At 39.7% G+C, this 26,210-nt stretch overlaps 1 protein-coding gene across 1 annotated transcript in view; it reads right to left on the bottom strand.

Annotated features, from left to right (window-relative positions):
* Nucleotides 1-20,710: 20,710 nt before the first annotated feature.
* ptchd4 (patched domain containing 4) overlaps nucleotides 20,711-26,210 on the bottom strand; it is a 60,589-nt gene continuing 55,089 nt past the window's right edge. Inside the window, exon 3 of the mRNA XM_055635594.1 lies at nucleotides 20,711-25,249. Coding sequence (XP_055491569.1) covers nucleotides 23,613-25,249 — 1,637 coding nt within the window. The 3' untranslated portion in view covers nucleotides 20,711-23,612. The remainder of the gene's footprint in view (nucleotides 25,250-26,210) is intronic.

Here is a 26,210-nt window from a genome sequence, read left to right as displayed (position 1 = left end):
GAACCGTTTGTCCCCGTGGCCGGGGTGGGGGGTGAGTCACTCGGTGTGGGTGTCGAGGGTGATGGCGGTGCATCGCGGTCAGTGACTCTGGGTGGGCGGAGGGACCAGCCTGTCCCACACTCTGCTCCACCCGGCACTGCCAACACAGGACCCGTCACAGTGCGACCGCGAGGGGGAGACGAGGCGGAGGGCGGACGTGGGAGAGTGAGCCGTGTCCCGAGGGATGCACTCCTTTGGCCGCTTACAACTTGGTGCTCGGGTTCCGAGTGCCCAGTCATCTAAGGCTTGTGTGAGGTCTGAAGAATGGTCTCGACGCAAAACGCCACCTATTGTGAAAAGAATGCCCCATGTATTAAAAGCAATTTACTATGGCTGCCAATGACCCCCACCCACCCGTCTTCATCGGCGTGTGATGCACGCAGGAGTCTGGACCAATCGCTGACAAGTCCCGCCCCCCCGGCGATGTCATGTCCGTTATTTGACCTTTCTGCAGAGCAGCCATTCGGTGAGTTGGCTTGTAGAAGATGCAGCCTTTCGGTGAGTTGACATTCAGGCAGAGCCTTTCAGCGTCCCACCCTTTCGGTTAGTTTGCTTTTAGGAGTCTCACCCTTTCGGTTAGTTAGCGTTTCGGCTTCTTACGCTTTCGGTTATTTGGCGTTTCGGCTTTGTTTCCGTTCGGTTATTTGGCTTCCACTTCTTTACTTCGGCTTCTCGTCCTTTGACACCACGTCCGCACACGGCAACTATACTGATGCACCACCATGACGCCCGGAGGTTGGACAAAGGGACTAATTTTGTGCTGTATGCTTCTATGATTCTCTAAGCTCTATCAACCATACCCCACAATATGCAGCAGAACTGGGGAAGTTCCAGCTGGTGTTGCAAGCTCTGTCACAGAAGATCTAGTAGTGGGATGGACCTGGATGCATTTGCCATGTGGCAGAGTATTGCTGCAAGATTGCTCTTATGCAAAAGCCCTTGAAATTTGCATGTCTAACATCTCTTTTGAAGTGCAAAACAATTACAAGAAAATTGTATGTTCTTAATTTGCTCTGGGATTTTGTACATTTTCTATCCTCTTCCAATTGATTAAATGGTCACCAGTGGCTAATGGAAGGACCTCCTAGATATGATGTTATACATTTATATTGAAGGCATGTTTTTATACATCAATTAATTTTATCTGCCTTTTTTCATTTAATAAAATTGTTGGCCTTCCAACCAATATGAAGATAATTTGACCACTATCAAGCCTATCGATTGCCAAGGTTCACTGTTATGTGCATTGCACAATGAAAGACCCTTCATGTAAAGCATCTCACATGATTATTTTTCTGCATCCAAATCTTTCTGGGTGCAAAAGTTGATCATTGTGCATTTGGTCTGCAATCTGAAAGTATGATTACAGTTTATTGCAGATAGATACAAATTATATAATTTATAAATTAAATGCTCCACTTCCGCAAGCATTTAATACAAAGCAGGATCATAACAATTTATGGCAATTACTTTGCAATGCCAGTAATCCATTGGTGAAGATCCAAGGGCCACAGCAAGATAGAATGACACATTTGTTGCAGACTGTTGCTTTTGGAAGAATGCAGGTAATTACTTGTTATTCATGCTTCCTTTATAACATCCTTATAATTGCAAGATCTTTTACTTTCAATATCACCTCTTCACATCACTGCCAGGGTTGGTGGTGGAGGCAGATGCGATGGTAGAGATTAAAAGGCTTTTAGATGGCCACGTGGATATGTAGGGAATGGAGGGATATTGGTCACGTGCAGGCAGAGGAGATTGTTAATTTGGCATCATGTTAGGCATGGACATTGTGGGCTGAAGAGCATGTTCCTGTACTGCACTATTTTATGTTCTATATTCTATGCAGATACCAGCAGGGACTCATTTGAAGGCCAATCCTCATTTTCTGGGGTGAAATCTATTGTGCCACTTTTGCTTGAAGAGATGGTTTTCCTTTATTAGAAATCAAGAGTACAGATGCAGAAATAATTGTTGACAATTCCATGCAAGCAGGAGGTGTATTGAAGCTAGTACGAGTAGTCATTAAGATTTTGAAGCAGCACAAATGATGTTTGGGCCCATATCCAGAATTGATGTCTATTGCATATGACACAGAGTCTCCAGTATGATTCTTGTCTGCTCGACTTTTCGTTTCAGAGCTGTAATGAAGTGCTAGTGCAGCAAGCATATACTGTACAACCGAAGACTTCAATGTCCAGAAGATGACCTTTAAAACAGTAACAGGATTAGTTCTTCTCATGAGCTTAGAATTTCCCAACTTCTGCAGCATTTTTCCGTCTAGCTCATTAATCACCACTACAATTACATTGCATCTGCTCTCTTATGAACACTGCGTGTGAGCACTGCAGCATAACACTGCAGTGTTTTTAGTTTTGTAACCAGGTATTCAATGAGTGCTGACAGTGTGATTTGCCACAGTGCTCTCCCCCCCCCTTTGTGCTATATTTCATCTTTCTGCTCATCAGGCACCCTGATTCGAATATAGTGGTTGTGCTTAGTGGCTCAAAGGTTCTTATAATAAAATGAGTTTATGGTGATGTGAAATTGAAATAATTTAAGAGGTTTTGAGAACAAGAATAAATACAATGTATATTTTTAAGGCAGCGATTGATAGATTCTTGATTAGTACGGGTGTCAAGTGTTATGGAGAGAAGGCAGGAGAATGGGGGTTACGAGAAAGAGAGAGAGATATCAGCCATGATTGAATGGCAGAGACTAGCTATATTCTGCTATATCTAATTCATACCACTGGGCTGTAAGCTGCCCATGCAAAATATGAGATGCTGTTTCTCCAATTTGCATTTAGCCTCACTCTGACAATGGAGGAGACCTAGGACAGAAAGGTCTGTGTGGGAATGGGAAGGAAAATTAAAAATGTTTAGCAATCGGGAGATCAGGTAGGTCCAGGCAGATGCAGGAAACATTCCTCTTGCTGGCCTGTCTAGAATCAAGTTAAGATAAATCACTTAAGAGACAAGAGGAATTTAATCTATCTGAGGGTAGTATATCTTGGTATTCCCTTCCCAAGAAGACAGTAAGGCTGAGCAATTCAAGACAGAGACAAATAGATATTTGAACAATAAAGGAATCAAGGAATATGGAGTCATTGCAGAGAGAAGTGAAAGATGTCATTGAATAATGGTAGCAGGCCTTTTCCTGCTTCTACTTCTTATGTTCTTTAGACCTTATCACATCTGTGGTGATCTTGCCTACATGTAATGAGATCTATTTTGACGTTGTTATAACTGAATAGGTATTTAGTTTAGTTTGGTTTATTTAATAAATACAGTGCGGAAACAGGCTCTTCAGCCTACCGAGTCTGCACCGCCCAGTGATCCCCCAGTACTACTATCCTCCAGGGACAATTTACAATTTTACAGAAGCCAATTAACCTGCAAGCCTGTATGTCTTTGAAGTGTGGGAGGAAACTGGAGGACATGGAGAAAACTCATGCAGGTCACGGGGAATATGTACAAACTCTATACAGACAACACCCGTAGTCAAGATCGAATCTGGGTCTGGTGCTATAAGGCACCAGCTCTACCACTGCGCTACCGTGCCGAGCCTGCCATGAACATGCAATGAGCTTTCATCACTTTGCATATTGGGTGGAAGTGCCTCCATAGATGCTGCCTGATGCAATGAATTCCTCCAACACTTTGTGCTAAGCACAATCTGAGGATGGTTTTATACCCTTAAATAAATGATAAGGTCACAAATTAAGTACCTTGAGTAGGTTGATCAGGACAGCAACTGCATCTGCTGGTTTGTGATAGAAACTCCATTGTTCGTTTGGAGGGCCTCTGGAAGTTTACATGCATGTCTCCACTACACATTTCACTGGTGTTTCTAAGTACAACAAAACTCTAAACTTGCCATCCAATTATTCAGTAAACCAGATGGTGAGCAGCCATTTTGAGAGGAGAATAAGCAATTTTGAAAAATAGGCAGGAGAATACAAATACAGACCTGTTTTTTTAATAGAATAGGCAGGATATTTGAAGAAACACTCTTGATCTATAATAAAGCAAAACATCGCACAAAAGTGGAACAGTGGATTTTTCCTACGAAAATGAAGATTGACCTTCAGATGAGCAATGACATATGAGCAGGTCTTTACGCCCATCAAATCTACTCTGTCATTCAGTCATGGCTGATCTATTTTTTCCTCTCATGCATATTCTCCTGCCTTCCCCCTGTAACCTTCGATGCCCTTATTAATCAAGAACCTATCAATCTCTGTTTTAAAAATATCTAATTACCTGACTATAGCCATCTGTGGTAAGGAATTCCGCAGAATCGCCACTCTCTGGCTAAAGAAATTCCTCTTCATTCTAAAGGTACATCCTTTTATTCTGAGCTGTGCACTCTGGTCGTAGTCTCCCACTACTGGAAACATCCTCTCCACATCCACTCTATCAATGTTAGCAATGCCCAATAATACTTCATGAATGCAAAAGTAAAATCTTTGAAATAATAATCTCTTCCTACATCTATTTAAAATTGTACAGTGAAAATAATTGCTTAATGGTCAATTTCAGCAAGGTGCAGAGACATTAGCCCAAAGCATTGCAGTGCGCAGTAAAAATACATTTAAAAACAAGTTTTAAATTGATAATTACTGAAGATAAACTGAAAAAGGTTTAATAACTGTTCTGCTGAGCATCGGGAATGTAATCAATGGACATTTTAGTAATTGCTTTACAAAATATTATATTTCCCTCATTTTTGAATATGTTTTATTTCAGGGCAATCTCAGTGACCAAGGACGTCAGTTACTTAGAAGTGATTGAGACAAAGTCTGAGAATTGATACTGAACTGAATTCATTCTTTAAAAGCTCTTCTGATTTTACTTGTTGGTTTATTACCAGCTGTTAACTTCCAACACCCGAAGACCAAAAGCACACATTGAGTATGTCCTTATGAGTAATCATAGCAGTTTGTAGTTGCTAAGCTGGATCAAAAAGACATGGTGGGACATAGGGCCAGTTTATGTGCTATGCACTCCTATGACTATGACTAGAGATCTAATGTTTAAGAAAGAACTGCAGATGCTGGAAAAATCGAAGGTAGACAAAAATGTTGGAGAAACTCAGCGTGTGAGTCAGCATCTATGGAACGAAGGAATAGGCGATGTTTCGGGTCGAGACCCTTCTTCAGTCTGAAGAAGGGTCTCGACCTGAAACGTCGCCTATTCCTTCACTCCATAGATGCTGCCTCACTCGTTGAGTTTCTCCAGCTTTTTTGTCTACCAGAGATCTAATGTATATGGTTTCATTCTATAATGATACAGTGATATTAAACAGTTATTGAGTAAATATTTAAAACTAAAATTTTGAGAATTGTGATATATGAGCTTGTTTAATTGTTCTATAGTTAGTATTGAAGAGCATTTATTTGCAGACATTTAATCTGCATTTATTCCCAGGATATTTTATCCATTTATAAGGATATTGTATTCCAGGCAATAACTATTTGTGGTTGACGTCACTATAACTTTTCTCATAATATGATGAGGGCTGTTGAATGAATCGACAAAAGGTGATGGATTGAGTTTTTAATTACAACCAAATACATTTCTTTCCTTCCCACCTCTCTGCACCACAAACTCTCTCTTGCCACATCAATCACCTGTCCTTTCAACTTTCATTCTTTCCCACCTCCTCTTCCCCTCACCATCATTTGCGCTCCCCATCTCTCCCTTCTCTTTCCCTCGTCTACCCTATACTCTCTCTCTCACAATCTTGCTACCCTTCCCAACTTTTTCTTTCCCCTCTTTTAAAAATCTCCTTTACCCCATGACATATGAAATTATTAAATTGAACATCGAGGTCCCTATATTCACCAGCGTTCCATTGCACCATTCCATTCATTGTATATGTTCCACACTATTTGACTTTGGTTCTCACCAGTCAAGTAGGATAGAAGATATACAATAAATGCACCTGTTCTCACTTGTTAGGATTAAATTCTATCTTCCACCATTCTGCCCAAATTTCCATCTGATCCTGTTGTAGCCTTAAACAACCTTCCATGGTTTTTCAATGTTTTTCTTTGATATCCGCAGATATAAGAAATGTGTTAAAATTAATCCATTAACTTCCCTTTGCTTCAATCACGCTTGTTAATAGTGACTAATTGGCAGCCCCATGTATAATTAATAACAATCATTAATTATTGTCTTTTGGTCTCACTTTTTGTGGTGATATTTGGGATTGTGCTCTGAAAAATCACTTAAGAACAGCAATGTACAAATAATACCTCCAAGAGGTAGTATAATGATGCAATTGTAAATAAGATTTAAATAATGATGCAATTGTAAAATAATGATGCAATTATAATCAATTTTTATTTCCACTTTAAGAGTAATATGCTAATATAGTTATGAATTTTGTTCACATATGAATAATATCTCTACAATATTGTGTTATAAGAAAAGCATTCTGAATAAATGTAAGGATGACTATACATTTATAAATGCTGGTTTCCTATTTTTAGCTTCACCATTTCTATTATTACACCATAAATCTCTCCTTCCTGTTTTTGCACTGTTAATTTCAGAATCTCTTAATCTGGTAAATTAAGGAAATACTTAAAATAGACACAAAAAGCTGGAGTAACTCATCGGGACAGGCAGCATCTCTGGAGAGAAGGAATGGGTGACATTTCGGGTCGAGACTCTTCTTGTGACTGGTTAGGGATAAGGGAACAAGGAAAAAAAGATATGCAAAAAAGTAATTATGATAAAGGAAACAGGCCATTGTTAGCTGTTTGTAGGATCAAAATGAGAAGCTAGTGCAACTTGGGTGGGGGAGGGATAGAGAGAGAGGGAATGCCGGGGCTATCTGGTGAGATAAATCAATATTCATACCACTGGGCTGTAAGTTGCCCAAGCAAAATATGAGATGCTGATCCTCCAATTTGCATTTAGCCTGACTCTGACAATGGAGGAGATCTAGGATAGACAGACATAGACATAGAAAATAGGTGTAGGAGCAGGCCATTCAGCCCTTCTAGCCAGCATCGCCATTCATTGTGATCATGGCTGATCGTCCCCTATCAATAACCCGTGCCTGCCTTCTCGCCATATCCCTTAACTCCACTAGCCCCTAGAGCTCTTTCTAACTCTCTCTTAAATCCATCCGATGACTTGGCCTCTACTGCCCTCTGTGGCAAGGAATTCCATAAATTCACAACTCTCTGGGTGAAAAAAAAATTCTCACCTCAGTCTTACTGCATTTCGTTGTCTCTGTACTGTACACTGCACAATGACAATTAAAGTTGAATCTGAATCTGAATCTAAATGACCTCCCCTTTATTCTAAGACTGTGGGCCCTGGTTCTGGCCTCGCCCAACATTGGGAACATTTTTCCTGCATCTAGCTTGTCCAGTCCTTTTATAATTTTATATGTTTCTATACGAAGTCCCCTCATCCTTCTAAACTCCAGTGAATACAAGCCAAGTCTTTTCAATCTTTCCTCATATGACAGTCCTGCCATCCCAGGGATCAATCTCGTGAACCTATGCTGCACTGCCTCAATCACAAGGATGTCCTTCCTCAAATTAGGAGACCACAACTGTACGCAATACTCCAATGTGGTCTTACCAGATCCCTATACAACTGCAGAAGAACCCTTTTTACTTCTAAACTAGATTTCCTCTTGTTATGAAGGCCAAGATTCCATTTACTTTCTTCACTGCCAGCTGTACCTGCACGCCAACTTTCAGTGACTGATGTACAAGGACACCCAGGACTCGCTGCACCTCCCCCTAACCTAACCTAACCCCATTGAGATAATAATCTGCCCCCTTGTTTTTGCCGCCAAAGTGGATAACCTCACATTTATCTATAATATACTGCATCTGCCCACTCACTCAACCTGTCCAGGTCACCCTGCAACCTCCTAACATCCTCTTTACAGTTCACACTGCCACCCAGCTTTGTGTCATCCACAAACTTGCTGGTGTTGCTCCTAATTCCGTCTTCCAAATCATTAATATATATGGTAAACAGTTGCGGCCCCAACACCGAGCCTTGCGGCACTCCACTCGCTACTGCCTGCCATTCTGAAAAGGACCCATTCACTCCTACTCTTTGCTTCTGGTCTGCCAACCAATTTTCTATCCATGTCAACACCCTACCCCCAATACCATGTGCTCTAATTTTAGTCACCAGTCTCCCATGCGGGACCTTATCAAAGTCTTTCTGAAAGTCTAGATACACTACATCCACTGGCACCCCTTCATCCATTTTACTTGTCGCATCCTCAAAAAATTCCAGAAGATTAGTCAAGCATGATTTCCCTTTCATAAATCCATGTTGACTTGGACTAATCCTTTTACTGCTATCCAAATGCCCCATTATTACCTCTTTAATAATTGACTCCAGCATCTTTCCCGCCACCAAAGTCAGGCTAACTGGTCTGTAATTCCCCGTTTTCTCTCTCGCTCCTTTCTTGAAAAGTGGGCTAACATTAGCTATCCTCCAATCCACAGGAACTGATCCTGGAATCTATTGAACATTGGAAAATGATCACCAATGCGTCCACTATTTCTAGAGCCACCTCCCTGAGGACCCTGGGATGCAGACCATCAGGCCCAGGGGATTTATCATCCTTCAGTCCCATTAGCCTATCCAATACTATTTCTCGCCTAATGAAAATGTCTTTCAGTTCCTCTACCCCCTTAGATCCTCTGTCCTCCAGTACATCAGGGAGATTGTTTGTGTCTTCCTTAGTGAAGACAGCTCCAAAGTACCTATTCAACTCTTCTGCCATTTCCTTGTTGCCCATAATAATTTCACCCGTGTCTGCCTTCAAGGTTCCCACATTTGACTTTGCTACTCTTTTTCGCTTAACATATCTAAATAAGCTTTTACTGTCCTTCTTTGTATTCCTGGCCAGCTTCCCTTCGTACTTCATCTTTTCAGCCCGTATTGCCCATTTTGTTTCCTTCTGTTGTCCTATGAAAGTTTCCCAATCCTCTGGCTTCCGGCTACTCTTTGCTGTGTTATACATCTTTTCTTTTAGTTTTATTCTATCACTAACTTCTCTTGTCAGCCACAGTTGCCTCCTACTCCCCTTAGAATCTTTCTTCCTTTTTGGAATGAAATGATCCTGCGTCTTCCGGATTATGCCCAGAAATTCCTGCCATCGCTGATCCACCGTAATTCCTGCTAGGATCCCTTTCCAGTCTACTTTGGCCAGCTCCCCTCTCATGCCTTCATAGTCCCCTTTGTTCAACTGCATCACTGACACTTCCGATTTAACCTTCTCCTTCTCAAATTGCAGATTAAAACGAATCATATTATGATCACTACCTCCAAGCGGTTCCTTTACCTCGAGTTCTCTTATCATATCTGGTTCATTGGACAACACTAAATCCAGAATTGCTTTTTCTCTGGTCGGCTCCATTACAAGCTGCTCTAAGAATCCATCTCGGAGGCATTCTACAAACACTCTTTCTTGGGGTCCTGAACCAACCTGATTTTCCCAGACTACCTGCATATTGAAATCCCCCATCACCATAGTGGCATTACCTTTGTTACATGCCAGTTTTAACTCCTGCTGCAACTTACACCCTACATCCAGGCTACTATTTGGGGGTCTGTTGATAACACCAATTAGTGTCTTCTTGCCTTTACAATCCCTCAACTCAATCCACAGTGACTCTACCTCGTCAGTCCCTATGTCTTCCCTTGCAAGGGACTGAATTCCATCCCTCACCAGCAGAACTACCCCCCCTCCTCTGCCCACCTGCCTGCCCTGAAAGGTCTGTGTAGGAATGGGAAGGATAATTAAAGTGTCCAGTAACTGGGAGATCCGGTTGATTCAGACAGACTGAGCAAAGGTGTTCGGCAAAATGATCGCCCAGTCTACGTTTGGTCTCGCCGATGTATAAGAGTCCACATCTTGAACAATGGATACAATAGATGAGGTTGGAGGAGATGCAAGTAATCCTTTGCCTAACCTGAAAGGACTGTCGGGGTCCCTGGACAGAGTCGAGGGAGGAGGTATAGGGATAGTTGTTGCATCTTCTACGGTTGCAGGGGAAGGAACTTGGGAAGGGGGTGGTTTGGGTGGGAAGGGATGAGTTAACCAGGGTGTTGTGGAGGGAACGGTCTCTGCGGAAGGCAGAAAGGCATGAAGATGGGAAAATGTGGCCAGTGGTGGGATCCCGTTGGAGGTGGCGGAAATTACGGAGGATTATGTGTTGTATGTGATGGCTGATGGGGTGGAAGGTAAGGACTAGGGGGATTCTGTCTCTATTGTGACTAAGAGGAGGGGGAGCAAGGCGCCGCTGCATTGTACCAAGGAGACACGAGTGAGGGCCTCATCCATGATGGAAGAGGGAAAGCCCCGTTCCTTAAAGAATGAGGACATCTCGGATGTCCTGGTATGGAACAGGTCATTTTGGGCGCAGATGCGGCATAGACGAAGGAATTGGGAGTAGGGGATAGAGTCAATATTTATCCACTTCAGTTGGATATGCTGTAGAGGGTGCTGTTGTTTCCCTCTTCCAGCTTGCAAGGCCAAATACCACAGGCATTGAACATTCAAAAACAAGTCCAACAGCTGGCAAAATGTCTTGGACTGCCACATCAATTTGGGAGTCAATATCCTCTTTTACTTTATGATCATTATTGTACATTGTACATTAACTTAATGATGGGCATCTATTTAATTTCACTACTTGTAGTGTTAAGCAAAAAATAAATTAAAAATCTCTTCATTTATTTTTCATAATTTCTTATTTCTTACACAAATATAATTCCAAACATCCATGCCCTAATTCCAATTAGAAATTGAATCTCTGAAGTCGTAACTATTTTCCAGGAAATGTATACTTTTATATAATATAGTTTTATTCATATAATGAATTATTCAATATGGCCTGAATAAAAGTTCCATCCTAATGAGGTGTGCTTCAAAAGCAAGAAACAACGATATTCATTATTTAGCCTATGAAACAGCTTTAGTGTCAAAATATACTGATTTTTCCATGTTTGAACCACTGTTTGGCTATCATCTTTGGTCAAAGAAACATTTGGGGTGGAATATAATAAATGGCCAGTTTATATAACATTACTGTGACAACATCACTTAACATCACTTAACAACGCATTGCAACATCAATGCAAAAGATAAACGTCCATGTTAAATTTCCACATTATCAGTGGCATATTGTTCCTTGTTTGCAACCATGAAAATATTAGTGCAAATATTAGTGTGACAAACTGAACTACCAGCCTACCACATTGCATATAATCTGCAGAATTGACCTCAAAGAGAAACCTTTAATAAGTGTTGACTTTCAATTAGTCGTTTAATAATGTGATCAATGGGAAGAGTTCCCTTGGTGCCGCATACAGACTCCGTCTGTGTGTGTAGATGAGGTTTCCAACATTTCCTTTGCCAAAGCCATGCCTGCAGGGGGACTGATATCCTAAGGAAATACTAGGCATGGAATTTTATTAATACTTTCATACCTGATTTTTTTTCTTACAGTTTTAGACCTTCAACCAGTGCACTCAGCAGAATCATCACACTGGTTGGGTCCAACATTTATTTTCAGTTCCTTGAATTGGGCAAGATGTAGGGGCGATACAGTGGCATGGTTGTCAAGCTGCTTTCTCGCAGTGTCAGATACCCAAGAACAATCTTTACCTCGGGTGCTGTCTGTGTGGAGTTTGCATGTTCTCCCTATCACCCGGATTTCCTCCGGGTGCTCAGGTAACCTCCCACATCCCAAAGAGGGGCAGGTTTGCAGGCTAATTGTAAATTGCCTCTAGTGTGTAGAGAGTGGATGAGAACCTAGGATAACACAGAACTAGTGTGAATGGGTGTTCAATGGTTGATGTGGACAGTGGGTCGAATGACCTGTTTCCGTGCCGTATCTCTAAAACTAAATGTACACCAAGTATCTACCCTGTCCACTGACTGGGTGGGTTACATTTCAGTCTGCACTGTCTCTACCTTTCAGTTATTTTTCTCTTGCAACTGACGATGTTTTAATTCCCATAATGCAATGAAATGTGGTCACATAGCTTCATGATTTACGCATTATACAGAACATTTTTTATGAAACACAAAATGTTAATAAACACTCAGGATTATCTCATGGAATACAAAGTCTGCAATTTTCATTTGGATCTCTTTCCTTAATCCACTAAAAGAATACAGCGAGGAACAAAAATGCACAGCACCTTTCCATAATGTGCCTGGATGTCATTTCTAGGATTTTCTGTGGAATACCAGGTGTCAGTGTAGGGCAGGGATGGGGATGGAGTGTCTGTGTAGAGGCAGGAATGGAGTGTCAGTGTAGGGGCAGGGATGGGGTGTCAGTGCTGCCTCTGGACATCATGCAAAAGATCGCTTCTAACGATCTCCGGTTTCTTCTCGCACCCCAAAGACATACAGGTTTCTAGGTTAATTAGCTTGGTATAATTGTAAAAATTGTCCCAAGTGTGTGTAGGATAGCGTAATGCCCCTGACCCACTTAGGAAACCTGAACGGAAACCTCTGGAGACTTTGCGCCCCACCCAAGGTTTCCGTGCGGTTCCCGGAGATTTTTGTCAGTCTCCCTACCTGCTTCCACTACCTGCAACCTCCGACAACGACCTGCAACATCCAGGAACCACATGGAAACCTTGGGTGGGACGCAAAGTCTCCAGAGGTCTCCGTTCTGGTTTCCTAAGTGGGACAGGGGCATTAGCGTGCAGGGATCGCTGGTCGGTGTGGACTCGGTGGGCTGAAGGCCCTGCTCCACGCTGGATCTCTAAACTAAACTAAATTCAAAAACAATGTGCCCGTGAAACCTGCTTCTGGTTATCTTAAAAAGGGGCCTCCTTGCAAAAGTCCCAAGTGACCAATGGAACCTGATTCTAGTTGATTATATAACATAGAACATTACAGTGCCAGAACACCATTCATATCTCTCCATTCCTTGCATATCCATATGTCAATCCAAAAGTCTTTTAAATGCCACTATCATATCTGTTTCAGCGACCCACCCTGGCAGCATGTACCAGGCGCTCACCACCCTCTGTGTAAAAACATTGCCCCGCATATCTTTAAACTGTGTCCCTCTCACCTTAAAACTATGCCCTCTAGTATTTGATTTTCCATCCTAGGAAAAGGTTTCTGATTGTCCACCTAGGGGATATGGGGAGAAAGCAGGAACAGGGTACTGATTGGGGATGATCAGCCATGATCACATTGAAAGGCGGTGCTGGCTCGAAGGGCCGAATGGCCTACTTCTGCACCTATTGTCTATTGAAATCTATGCTTCTCATAGTTTTACACACTGCTATCTATACTTCCCGCAACCTCCGACATTCCAGAGAAAACATTCCAAGTCTGTCCAACTTCTCCATTTATCTAATACGTCCCTCATCCAGACATCCTTAAGCTTCTCCATCATCCCACTCCCAGAGCATTGATCACATCCTATTCATCATCGCTGATCTCCAACAGCCAGCCTCTGCCTCAAAACCCCTTCTGATGCCTGACCCTGCCATCATCCTGTGTCATTGATCCCCTCGCCCCATTGACCTCAGCCCTGACTCTGTGACATTGTCTTTATATTCTCCTCTCTGGTGAGCTTCCTAGCCTCAGCAACCCAATAACTCAGGTTTGTAGGTTAATTGGCTTGGTTTAAGTGTAAAATTGTCCTTAGTGTGTGTAGGATAAACAGCAAAAACTTTGCATAGGGCGGCCACAGTGGCACCGGGTTCGATCCCCACAACGGGTGCTGTCTGTGCAGACTTTGTACGTTCTCTCCGTGACTGCGTGGGTTTTCTCCGAGATCTTCGGTTTCCTCCCTCACTCTGAAGGTGGACAGATATGTAGGTTAATTGGCTGGGTGTATGTGTAAATTATCCCTAGTGTCTGTAAGATAGTGTTCTTCTTCTTGCGTATGGCGTGCATAACCTAAAGATAGGACAACGTGTTCTATTTGATCTTATTTGATTGTGCACGCCAGGTTGATTGCATTCGTTGAAACAGGGCGGACCACGTGAAGTTTGCAGTCTCCCACCCCTAGGATAGTGTTGATGTGCGGAGATCGCTGGTTGGTGCGGACTTGGTTGGCCAAAGGGCCTGTTTCCGCGCTGTATCTCTAAAACCCAGCATCCTGTGATTATTTTCTTTTGCATCTTTTCAGAAGCGGACAAAATTCAGGACGTCAAACTCACTACAGTAACTTTCTGTCAAAATGACTAACATACTTCCTACTGTATAAATTCTTTGGCTTTAATCCTTTCAAATTCGATTATGGATTCTCAAGAATGTGAATTCTTGCCTATCCTTTATTTCTCAAAGTACACATTAAAAATATATTTTTAGTTAAAAGCAAAAAAATTACACCAGATAACAGTGATTGATTGATATTTATTTCTATTGGTTGGAAGCACAAAAAGAAAGGAAAAATCACAGAGAATTAGCCAAACAGCTGAATGAAATATCAAATGTTATTATCCTGTTTGCGCTTGAACATAAAAAGTGTATTAAAAACAATACTTTCATCCTGAACTGATTGCGTTGTTTGATGTAGCCATTGCTGAAAGTACAGTATCTCATATCTGTGGCGTTCTTCATTCTGGGTGTATGTGCTGTATATTAGCACATTTTAGGTTGCAATTACTGTGGCTTAAAGCATGCCAGTTGTCAGTCATTTGATTTAAAAACTGAAGTTAAACCATTATTTTGTATTTTGAAGTTGAAAATTTCATACCCAGTAACCTTTAAACATTTGGGAAAATACTTGTAATTGTGAGCTTTCCCAACATTGCTGGAACGAGGAGGGGCCTGTCGAATCTGACACGTTCCCACTCGATTAAATTTATAACCCACCATTACATGTTTGCCACTTCCAGCCATACTGTAATGCAGAGCATTGCATGCAGGAGAATCAGCTTGAAAGATAATCAATTTGCAAGTTTTAACTTTATTTTGTTTCTTGCCTCAGATCGCAGTTTTTTTCCGGGAAGCCGCACTGTACAGTCTCAGCACTGGAAAGTCCATCATTTATGAACTGGGTGCAAGTAAAATTACATTAATAAAAATTGTAACTATGAACCTCAAGGATAAAGGCAAAGAAATGAAAATTATAGTGTGTTAATTAGTTATGTAACTCATTTAACTGTCAAGTCTGCCTGACTAGTGACCTTGCTATTCATTCAGAAGCATTTTAATTCAGTTGTGTCACAAAATGAAAAAAAAATCAAATAGTCAATTATGTGCAAGGTGACCAAGCAAATCCAAAGACTTATGGTATCAACTAGGCATTGAAAAATTAATTAATTTCTGTAACTGCTGCCCCTTATGTATCGAGAAACATATTTTGAAATGAATTATGTTATAATGTAAACAATTTTTGTAGGCAGATAATCTTCTGTTAAACGCCTTGATCATGTGTAGACAAAAGAGATAGTTTAACTTGGGCGTTGTTAACCAGAGGTGCTGTTCCTGTACTGTACTGTTCTATGCTCTATTTTCTATGTTAAGTACAGATGTTAGCTAATTGTCTGAGCTGAGACATAGAAACATAGAAAATAGGTGCAGGAGTCGGCCATTCAAGCCAGCACCGCCATTCAATACGATCATGGCTGATCATCCAAATTCAGGACCCCGTTCCTGCTTTCTTCACATATCCTTTGATTGCAATAGCCATAAGAGCGAAATCTAACTCTCTCTTGAATACATTGAGACAGGATTGAATGGAAACCAACACATGACCGTAATGGAAATCCCTTGCCATTCTATCCATTTTTATTCCTTATTTATTCAATTGAAAGTGAGGAAATGTTCTCCTCGCACTGTGAGGTCTTACCCTTTCAAACAGCAGACTTTCAATTGCTGAGGTTGTCCACTGAGACCACTGTGCCAATCTCATAATTTACCTTTAGTAGCAATTGGATGGAAGTGGCAAAATAAGTACCACAGGCTGGTTGGGTCAAATCTGGAAACGGGGTTGGATTGCATTCTTATATCATCGCCCACTACTCATAATATATCAATTATGAACTGTAACAGAATTTTAGTCGATAAATTATTTCACTACACAAGATCTGATGACACAAGGTTACATTTCAACACAAGGTCTCACCAGAAAGGTAATGAATGTTACAAGCGGTTAAAGAATCAAATATTCCACAAACTGTTCATAAATAGCATTGTTGAAATGTGGGCTCTGTTACATTGATGGAATTACACATTTGTATTCAAAGTTTTCTTTCAACCTTTACACCCAGAGGAGTACATGGACTACTTCCACTTTTAAGCTACTAATCATATCAATATGGCATATACAATATTCATAATTTTATGCTTAGAAAGCTTTATTTGATAATGAGGTATTACTACAGTGTCGTTGATTGCAATCACTTGAAGTAGCGTGGTCAGAGCCTAATGTATATCCAATATAATCAAATTACTAAATAATTACATTGCTGGTGTTGGTATTCAGATTATAGAACCCATTAATGAAGAATAATAGATTTTCTTTTGATAGATATCGTTCTGTCATGCTAAAATTGTCAATAATATTTATATTGCAAGTTGGTATTGCTATAATAATACTTACATTGACCGATCACTCGTTCATGTATGAAAAGATTCAGAGTTTCATAAAAGTTTAGAAAAGTACCATTAAATAGACTGACAGAACATTACATATATACTAACATGCATATGTGAAAGATAATACTGTTGTCAGTCTTAGCACAAGTACAGGAAACAATACTAAGATTCAGTCCGCGTGTATTAAAAAAAGATAGCTGATGGAAGTAAACAAAGATTTCCTGATATATGTCCTACTGTGCCCAGAGAATATTTGCATGGTGAAGTAACGATTTTGGTTTGGGAAACCTAATATATATAATTTTTTATTTACTCATTCTTGTTATGAATCAAATGGGTGGTAGTTCCAGGAACACCAGAGGAAAGAAATATATGGCAATTGGAAACAATGCATATAATGTAGTAGACACAAAATGCTGGAGTAACACAGCGGGACAGGCAGCATCCCTGGAGAGAAGGAATAGGTGATGTTTCCGATCGAGACCCTTCTTCAGTGATATGATTTAGTGTTCTCTGTCTACTTCCAACAATCCAGTATTGCTCAAAATTTGGTACCAATAATGTAACATATTGCTGCTTCACTGATGAAATGGGTTTTTAACATTTCTTTGCTTGCTTTAATACTAGTGGCTGTCCTATAAGCATCCCTTCCATTCTTCAAGAAACATTTTGAAAATTTAACTCTTTGACTGTTTTGGACATCTGGCCTGATACTTTTTCTCAGGCTTAATATCAAATAGTTGAATGCATTATTGTGAACTGTATTGATAGGTTTAGCTGCATTGAAAACATCACACACGGTCACATTGCTGTTATTGTTGAAAGCATATATAGATGATGCAGGTATGATTCTTGGCTGATTCTTTCTCGGGAACCTCATTGTTTTCCCTGATTTTAGTAGAAGACTGGTACACATGTCTCAAAAAGCATTTGCAAGTTAAAAACAATTCAAAAAACACATTTTAACTTGGCTGACCAAGTCGTGGTGGGGTGAAGTACCATTCAATGGAATCAATTGTTCTTACACTTCAGAACAGTTAAAGACATATTGCAATAGAAAATAAAAATGGATATCATGTTATAACTGCAGTGAAGATAGAAAACTGAAAGTGGTGATGGCAAATGAAAGCAATTAGTTTCAATAGCTCCAGAGCGCAATAACAATAATCCCAATCAACCCATTTACTGATTGTTTTCCAACTTTATGCTGCTTAGACATTTAATGTGAGAAGACCCAGCCAGTGCTAATCATATTGTTTGTCGGTGAAGTGGAAATGATGGCAATGCTGACTTACTTAGGGGATCCTTCTTATGGACACATGTATGGGTAAATTAAATGAGAGCTCATTGTTGCATGCAAATCAGCTCCAATGATATATAATTAAGGGAGAAATAGTGAGTACATGTACTATGCCTACTGGCTAATGGTATCAAACTGTGAGAAGGAAAAGGCCACAAAACACTTAGCAAGACCTGCAGTTCTTAGAAAAATAAATTACCCCTGAAGAGTTCTCCAGCGGTTTCCTCTTCCGAATCTGTTGAAGATCTTTGCTCTGAAGAAAAAGGTGGTTTGCTATGACTGTTCACCTGTTCACGACCCTTCCCCCACCATCCCTCAGCCACTCTCATAATCCCTACTTGTCTCCCCTTTTGTTCTTTTTCCAATTAACTGACTATGCAGCAATTCACGAGGCCAGCTATTTTAACAGTAATTTGGGATGCAGGAGGAAACCAGAGCATGCATTGAACATGGTCACAGATAGAAGGGACAAATGCTGTGCAGACAACACTCAAACATAGGGTTGAATCCAGGTACCTGTAGCAGTGAGGCAGCAGCACTAACCATGGTGATAATGCTGATAAGTGTGAGGTGCTACATCTTGGCAGGACAAATCAAAATAGGACGTACATGGTAAATGGTAGCGAATTGAGGAATGCAGTTGAACAGAGTGATCTAGGAATAACTGCATAGTTCCCTGAAGGTGGAATCTCATGTAGATAGGGTGGTAAAGAAAGCTTTTGGTGTGCTGGCCTTTATAAATCAGAACATTGAGTATAGAAGTTGGGATGTAATGTTAAAATTGTACAAGGCATTGGTGAGGCCAATTTTGGAGTATGGTGTACAATTTTGGTCGGCAAATTATAGGAAAGATGTCAACAAAATAGAGAGAGTACAGAGAAGATTTACTAGAATGTTGCCTGGGTTTCAGCAACTAAGTTACAGAGAAAGGTTGAACAAGTTAGGTCTTTATTCTTTGGAGCGCAGAAGGTTAAGGGGGGACTTGATAGAGGTCTTTAAAATGATGAGAGGGATAGACAGAGTTGACGTGGATAAGCTTTTTCCGTTGAGAGTAGGGAAGATTCAAACAAGAGGACATGATTTGAGAATTAAGGGACAGAGGTATAGGGGTAATATGAGGGGGAAATTCTTTACTCACGAGAGTGGTAGCTGTGTGGAATGAGCTTCCAGTGGAAGTGGTGGAGACAGTTTTGATTTTATCATTTAAAAATAAATTGGATATGTATATGGACAGGAAAGGAATGGAGGGTTATGGTCTGAGTGCAGGTAGACGGGACAAGGGGAGAATAAGTTGTTCGGCATGGACCAGAAGCGCCGAGATGGCCTGTTTCCGTGCTGTAATTGTTATATGTTTATATGGTTATATGGTGCCATTATGGTGCTTGTAATGACTTATCTAAATGGGGATGTTATCTATCTGTTCCATGAATCAAATTAACAGCTATCTCAAAATCGAATTATAGTGGTTTATCATTATAGTAAGTATTACATTCTTTCTTAGTTTATGACAATATGATGCTATTCTAGACAAAATTATAGTGTATAATTGGTATGGCACAAAGTGTCAGAACAGCTGTGTAATATCACTGATGGTAGGAAATATTATCAATATCAGTATTATCAATACTAAAAATGAGGATAACAGAAAGGTATAAATGCTGGGGATGGTTACAGAATGCAAAGTGCATGCAGTGCACACATTTATTATTGGTCATGTGGTGTTTTTAAATAAAATGTATATTTAAGATCTTCGAGCCAATCAAGACTATTATAATCTAGTAGATGTAATAGTTAACTAATTATGGATCTAAACCATGATTTTAGTGATAATTAATTTTCATTTACTTCATATAATAGTTCAAATTATTTTTAGAATAGCTTTCATTTAACATGCTACCCAGCACAAAGCTACTCAATAAATATTCTCGAACATGGATTTTCATGGTTGTAGAGTGAGGCTTATCAAAATCAGTCATTATCTTTCGGCTTTCATTATACTTTATGCAAGTCCTTGCAAAGTAATTGCAAAATGCTATTTACATTATTATTAATTTCCCAGGAGTATTTAAAATATAGTAAGTAAAGTGTGTACTCTCAGCATAATAACACAGTACATCCTCAATTTAGATTTCCAGTTAGTGCTTCCCCCATTCAAAATCAAGGAGGTTGATAGGCACAACTATCAGTGATTGTAACTGTACTGTCAGTTTGTAGAAGTAGATTTAAGAACATCTAACAGCAGCCAGAAAATAAAGGATTCCATCATTAAGCAGACAATCACTTTGGACATAATTACTATTGCACGTTGGAGGCAAAGGCACAGATAAAAACCCATGTCATTCAATGGAAATAATTGTTCTTACACTCCCTTACAGTTAAAGACATATTGCAGTAGAAAATAAAGATGGATATCATATCATAATTGCAATGAAGACAGAAAGCTGATAGTGGAGATGACAAATGAAGGCAGTTAGCTTCAATTGCTCCAGTTTACAATAAAATAGATCCCAATCTACAATTAACCCATTAACTGATCGTTTTCCAGCTTTATTCTTCTTAGACATTAAACATGAGAGGACCCAGCCAGTGCTAATCGTATTGTTTGTTGGTGGAAAAATTCTACAGGCGGTGAAAATTGTTCATCAACAGGGGTTAGTTCTGGTTAAAATTATCCTGCCCTAACTAAAGGTTCGCATGCATTTAGAGTCATTGAGTCCTACAGCACAGAAACTGTTCTTGCAGCCCATACTGACCAAGATGCCCCATCTACACTAGTCCCACCTGCCCACCTTTCTTATCCATTGGAAAACAGTGAGACAATGGCTATGTCAGGTGCTAGGAATTGCAGGTAGTGAATGTATTCTGGAGAACACTGAAAAATAGCATTATTGAGCAGGGTATTTTTGGCATTTATATCAAGGATCCGGAATGCTGTATTGGTGTCCCTGATATAAAATGTGTAAGTACCTGCTGAAAACTGGAAAGCCTGTAAGTACATATCCAGAAAGTAGTGTGAGCAGTTTGCTGGGGAGGTCAAAGACGTTCAGGTTTGTAGATTAATTGGGTTTGGTAAAATGTTTCAGTAAAATTGTTAACTTGTCCCTAGTGTGTAGGATAGTGTTAGTGTACGCTGGTTGGTGTGGACTCAGTGTGCTGAAAGGCCTGTTTCCGCACTGTATCTCTAAAGTACAAGTCTAAAAATATGCTCAGAGCTTGCAAGCCTTACAACTAACCCTTTTAGCTTTCGCACATCACCAAGCAGATTGCATGACACTCACTGGCACATCCTCCTCACCAATGCAGGATGAGATGGATAACAGATAGACACAAAAGCTGGAGCAACTCTGTGGGTCTGACAGTATCTTTGGAGAAAAGGAATAGGTGATGTTTTGGGTTGAGATCTTCCTTCAGACCTGAAACCACCTATTTCTTTTCTCTGGAGATGCTGTCTGACCCACTGAATTACTCCAGCTTTTGGTGTCTATCTTCAGTTCAAACCAGCATCTGCAGTTCCTTCCTACACATAAGATGAACAAAAACCAGGTTATGGAATTTAACTAGATGACATTGCAGCTCGTCACATAACCATTGTTATCCAAGCAGCCTTACATTGTAGGGACAGTGAAAAGTTGAGAGAGATGACAGGTGGAAACTGACACCACGTATGCGGATGACAATGCAATGTTGAGCATGTGTATAGTAAGGGGAAAATATAGGATGCTCCCATGAAGGTTTTGAAGTGTTGCTTTTGTTCTCTGGTTAGTTATGAACAGATGGCATGGTTATTGAGACACAGTGGAGGAGAATGGTGGAGTTGACAGTATCAAAGGCCAAAAAGAGAATGATCATGAAGAAAGTAATTTGAGACTTTGGTCAGGGGTATCCATGGGCCTCGGATTGAAGAGCTTCTCAAATAAGAGATTTCAGAAAATTTGAGATGATCCTGGGCGGAAAATTTAGTCAACTATTTTGTAGAGTAAAATCTCACTGTTGGACTATAAATTCACTGAACGACATAGCAGAATAACTTATTATGAAAAAAAGGAAATAATGGTTTTTAAATGACTTGCTCTCCATTTGAAACCAACATTAGTTCTACGATCATTTTAAACAATGGAATTAGAAACTTCAAAAATAACCTTGGAAAATGCAATAGAAAACATAGCTATTACTTAAATTGTAACCCGTGGCATTACATTTACGTGAAAGACCTAACTGCTTTATGTGAGTCAATAAAATGATAAACTAGAAGTACAGGTTTTGTTTCATATAAATAATAACATTAAAGTATTTCAGTAAATTGGATAATAAACTATTGTGAGAGTATGTCAGCAAAACGTCAATATTTCAGTGCCCTGAATAAGATAATTTTCTTTGTTTTAGGAATAATTTTGCTGCAGTAATAATATAATCTATTGCAAGAAAATGCTGTCATTATACTCGCAGTTTTGAAAGCAATTATTGTAATAAATGCCAGAAAAACTGAGCAGGAGAAAGCAAGTGTCATAACATCAGAGCTGGGGATTCTTTCTGAAAAACAGAGAATCTATGAATTAACATTTCAAGTATAGACCATTTGGCAATGGAGACAGAATAACAACAATTCAGTTAATGAAGCTTCTATATCTGAAACATTAATTTATCTGCTTCCTGCATATCTTTTATTTGACCCGCTGTCTGGTGACTTTAATATCTGAGTTTTAACATCTTCAACCATTTATTAGCAATTCTTAAATTTTATTTTAGATCCCTTCCATATGTGGAATATACACTCATGACATTTTAGACAATTATTTTCTATTGGAGCGCATCGTATTTTGCAAGGTCCATTAAACAATAAGTAAACCATTTTAACAAATAGTTTGTGGAGGTCACTTTTGCAACAAAAAGGGTTAACTTAATGAGATTTCTAGTACCTTTGCTGGACGAAAATGAATATACAATCAGAATATATGGTGTGTAGCTTTTAAAAATCTATAATAAATAATGGCTAATTTCCTCTCACACAGACCTCATGATTATTGAGTAAACTCACAGTTCTTCATTGCCCTTTGGCTTAGTTACAAGAGGGAAGAAAATGAATTGTGTTGCCTACTATTATCAGCAATAATGATCGAAAATTGCCATTTAATTTGAACCTATGGAAGACAAAGCAAGTCTTCCAGACACCTTCATGGAAAACGTTTATGCATAAGGCTTTGCATCGTGAATGTTTTCTGATAACTAGCTTTTTTCCATTAGCAAAATTCTTCATTGAGGGTCCATTTGTGAGACATTCACGCAAAAGATATATCTTTCCTGTGCAACTCTTCCCAATCTATTCAATGTTTTTGCATTCCAGATCAACGCAAGAAACTGTCAAATATTGAAGGTGATAAGATATAGCACATGGTTATTTTTTTCTTAAACCTTCAACTTCTAATTGATAACTTTCCAATTATTTTTTTATTTTATTTTTAATTTCACATTCAATGCACCTTTAGTGTTAGGTGGAACAGGTTTGTTCTTTTGAAATCTTATCCTGATTGGCTTTCCAGTGAAAAGCATTTCAGATTTCCCATGCTTCCTTTGTTTTGACCCAAAGACCAGCACAAGCTCGTGGGATTGAACCTTACCAGGGAGCTAAACCACCTGCTATGCAGCTCTGTCTGATGCCGATTTTTCCAGTGAATTTTTGTCCAGGGTCTCAAACTGTGGTGATGTGATCAACCATTCCTGAGTTATCTCGTATCTCCACAGATTCGATTTCCTCTTTCATTTCTGCACGCTTCCTTTTCTTGTGTCGTTTCTTCGATGGAGGAAAAAATGTTAAAAAAACAGGTAATATTACAAAGCAATGTAGCAGTGTACAGATGACTGTGAGGAGTAAGCATTTGAACAGTGTGAAGGTCAAATTTGAAGGCACAAAAAACAGGGGCATTAACCCTAACAGAAAACAAACATTACTCTGCAAGATGGCTGCTCCATTCCATTCCAAAGAGTTTTTGATACATTCAGTCCTTGTGCGTTCTTTTTCTAATACAAATGTAAAGAGTAGAGGTGCACAGTGATCTATGGCATAGTTCAAAGAGTAGATAAGGCACAAGATTGAAATGCTGTCCATATCTACTTTCCATAGTGTCATCAGTCCAACCACGCCAAACTCCATTGAGATCACGCTGAGTATCACCCAAACATTGCCCAATGCATTGATAACCAGGAAAATAGTCAGCAGCAGAATGATCAAGACACTAACACCGGAGTTCAGGATTGGTGAAGTGATGGATGAACTATATCGATCCATGAAAACAAATGTTGGATTGAACACTATATATTTTATTCTAGAAATTAGAGAGTGTTTTCTTAATGTTTCCAGCAAATCAATCATTTCTTCATGTATATTCTCTGCAGTTCTAGCCACCATGTACACTCTGGAGGCGATGATGTCGACTTCTTCTGATGTCTTTGAAAAAATAATATCATCCATATAGTTTTTATATTCTGGTTGCTTCAAAAATGAGTTAGCTAGAATGTTGATGAAATCGCTTTTGGTTAGTACAGTGACATTGATTTTTTTTAAATACTCTAAGTAATGCTCAATCCATGATATTCTGATGAAACCCCTGCTGATTATTTGCAGATCCTCTTGTATTGTTATATTCCAGTATTCTATTGGCTCGTAAATATAAAAACCTATGACTGGACTGTAGTTGCTGAAATATTTTTGCTGGATTATTGTAAAAGAAACACTTTTTGAGTCACTTGCAAGCATATTAAGAAGATTTGATCCATTACTGATTTGTAAACATCCCATAAAGGAAAATGACACATAAATCAGGTATAGCAACACGACAAAAGGCTTGACATATGTATTAATGATCCATTCAGTGTAGTGCTCCCTCAGAAAGCGCTGAATGAAATGTTTCTGATACGGATCGCATTCATGGCCACTGGGCTGCTGAAATCCATCATTCAACATTGTTTTAAACCAGACAGGCCTGGACGCTAGATATTCAGGCGATGGAATTCGACAGCAGAATATGCTGTGGTAGCGGTTCTGTTCTAATTGCCCAGCAAATACCAAGCAGGAGCCATAAAAGGAGAAAACATAGAAATAGTTCACTAGAACTGTGACACACATGTTCTGACAGAAGATTTTGACAGATTCAACGTTGGTGAATGGGCTTGCACCCATCCCAAAGGTGATGATGTACAGCGAGCTTGTCATCGTGTAGGACACCATCACATCAGAATAAGCAGCTGCTATTCTTTCCTTGAATGGTAAATCCTCTTTTGTTCTCCGCCACCCAGCGAGAAGCTCGAATACTCCTTTAGTTCCGTGGCCTGTTAGAAAGTAGAAGGGCAAAATTGTTAGCACATGATGAAGCTATGTGAACAAGTATTTATAATAACTTTGCTACTTGCTTGAATTTTTTGCAAAGTCTCTCGACAGTTTGTGCCTATCCGGATGCACAAACACAGCCTTTTATTGTCCAGTATGATATTTGAAAATATATATATCAAAAATAATCATGTAAATTGATTATTTTAGAATATCATATTGGAAAATAAGGCAGGAAGCAGAGATGACATGGTGACTTTGGATTTAGAACATAGAATATAGAACTACAGCATGGGAATGAACCCTTTAGCCCATTATTTTCAAGCCGAACATTGTGTCCAGTTAAACTGATCTCATCTGCCTGCATATGATTCGTATTGCACTATTTCTTGCACTTCCATATGCCTAACTAAAAGTCTCAAATACCAATATGTAGGTATGTTGCAAAACGTACCTGAAGCGTCGCTGAAAATCAGTCCCAGCCCGTGTGCGTGATTTTGGCGCCGTTTAGAGGGGGGCGGGTTTAAAACGCGATTTTCCCTAGGCTGTTCAAATCGAGGTTTTTCAGCCTTGTTAATTATTAACGAAAAATCGCTGGAAGATTCCCTCGCTTGAGCTATTATTAGTTTTAAGGGCTTTATTTAATTGTTATAGTAGGTTAAAAATTAACCTCTAAACCCCCGACCGCCAACAACGGGCCAGATCTCATACAGGGGAAAACGGAAGGTAGGCTATTTATTTTTACGTTAAAAAGGGCTTCTTAAGATCCCTTTATACAAAGTTTAATGTTGCGAGTAGCTAATTTTGGGCCCATTATATCCCGCAGTATTTTTCTGGGCATTTGAGGGCACAAATCTACCGCAATGTGAACGTTCTAAACCAGCGCGTTCACAGGATCCCACTAGAAAGCTCATTTAAATGGACTTTAATTTACAGCAATTAAACACTAAATTCCTTCCATTT

This window comes from Leucoraja erinacea, chromosome 5, assembly GCF_028641065.1.
Source record: "Leucoraja erinacea ecotype New England chromosome 5, Leri_hhj_1, whole genome shotgun sequence".
Taxonomy (NCBI): domain Eukaryota; kingdom Metazoa; phylum Chordata; class Chondrichthyes; order Rajiformes; family Rajidae; genus Leucoraja; species Leucoraja erinaceus.
This window is presented reverse-complemented; position numbering and strand designations above follow the sequence as displayed.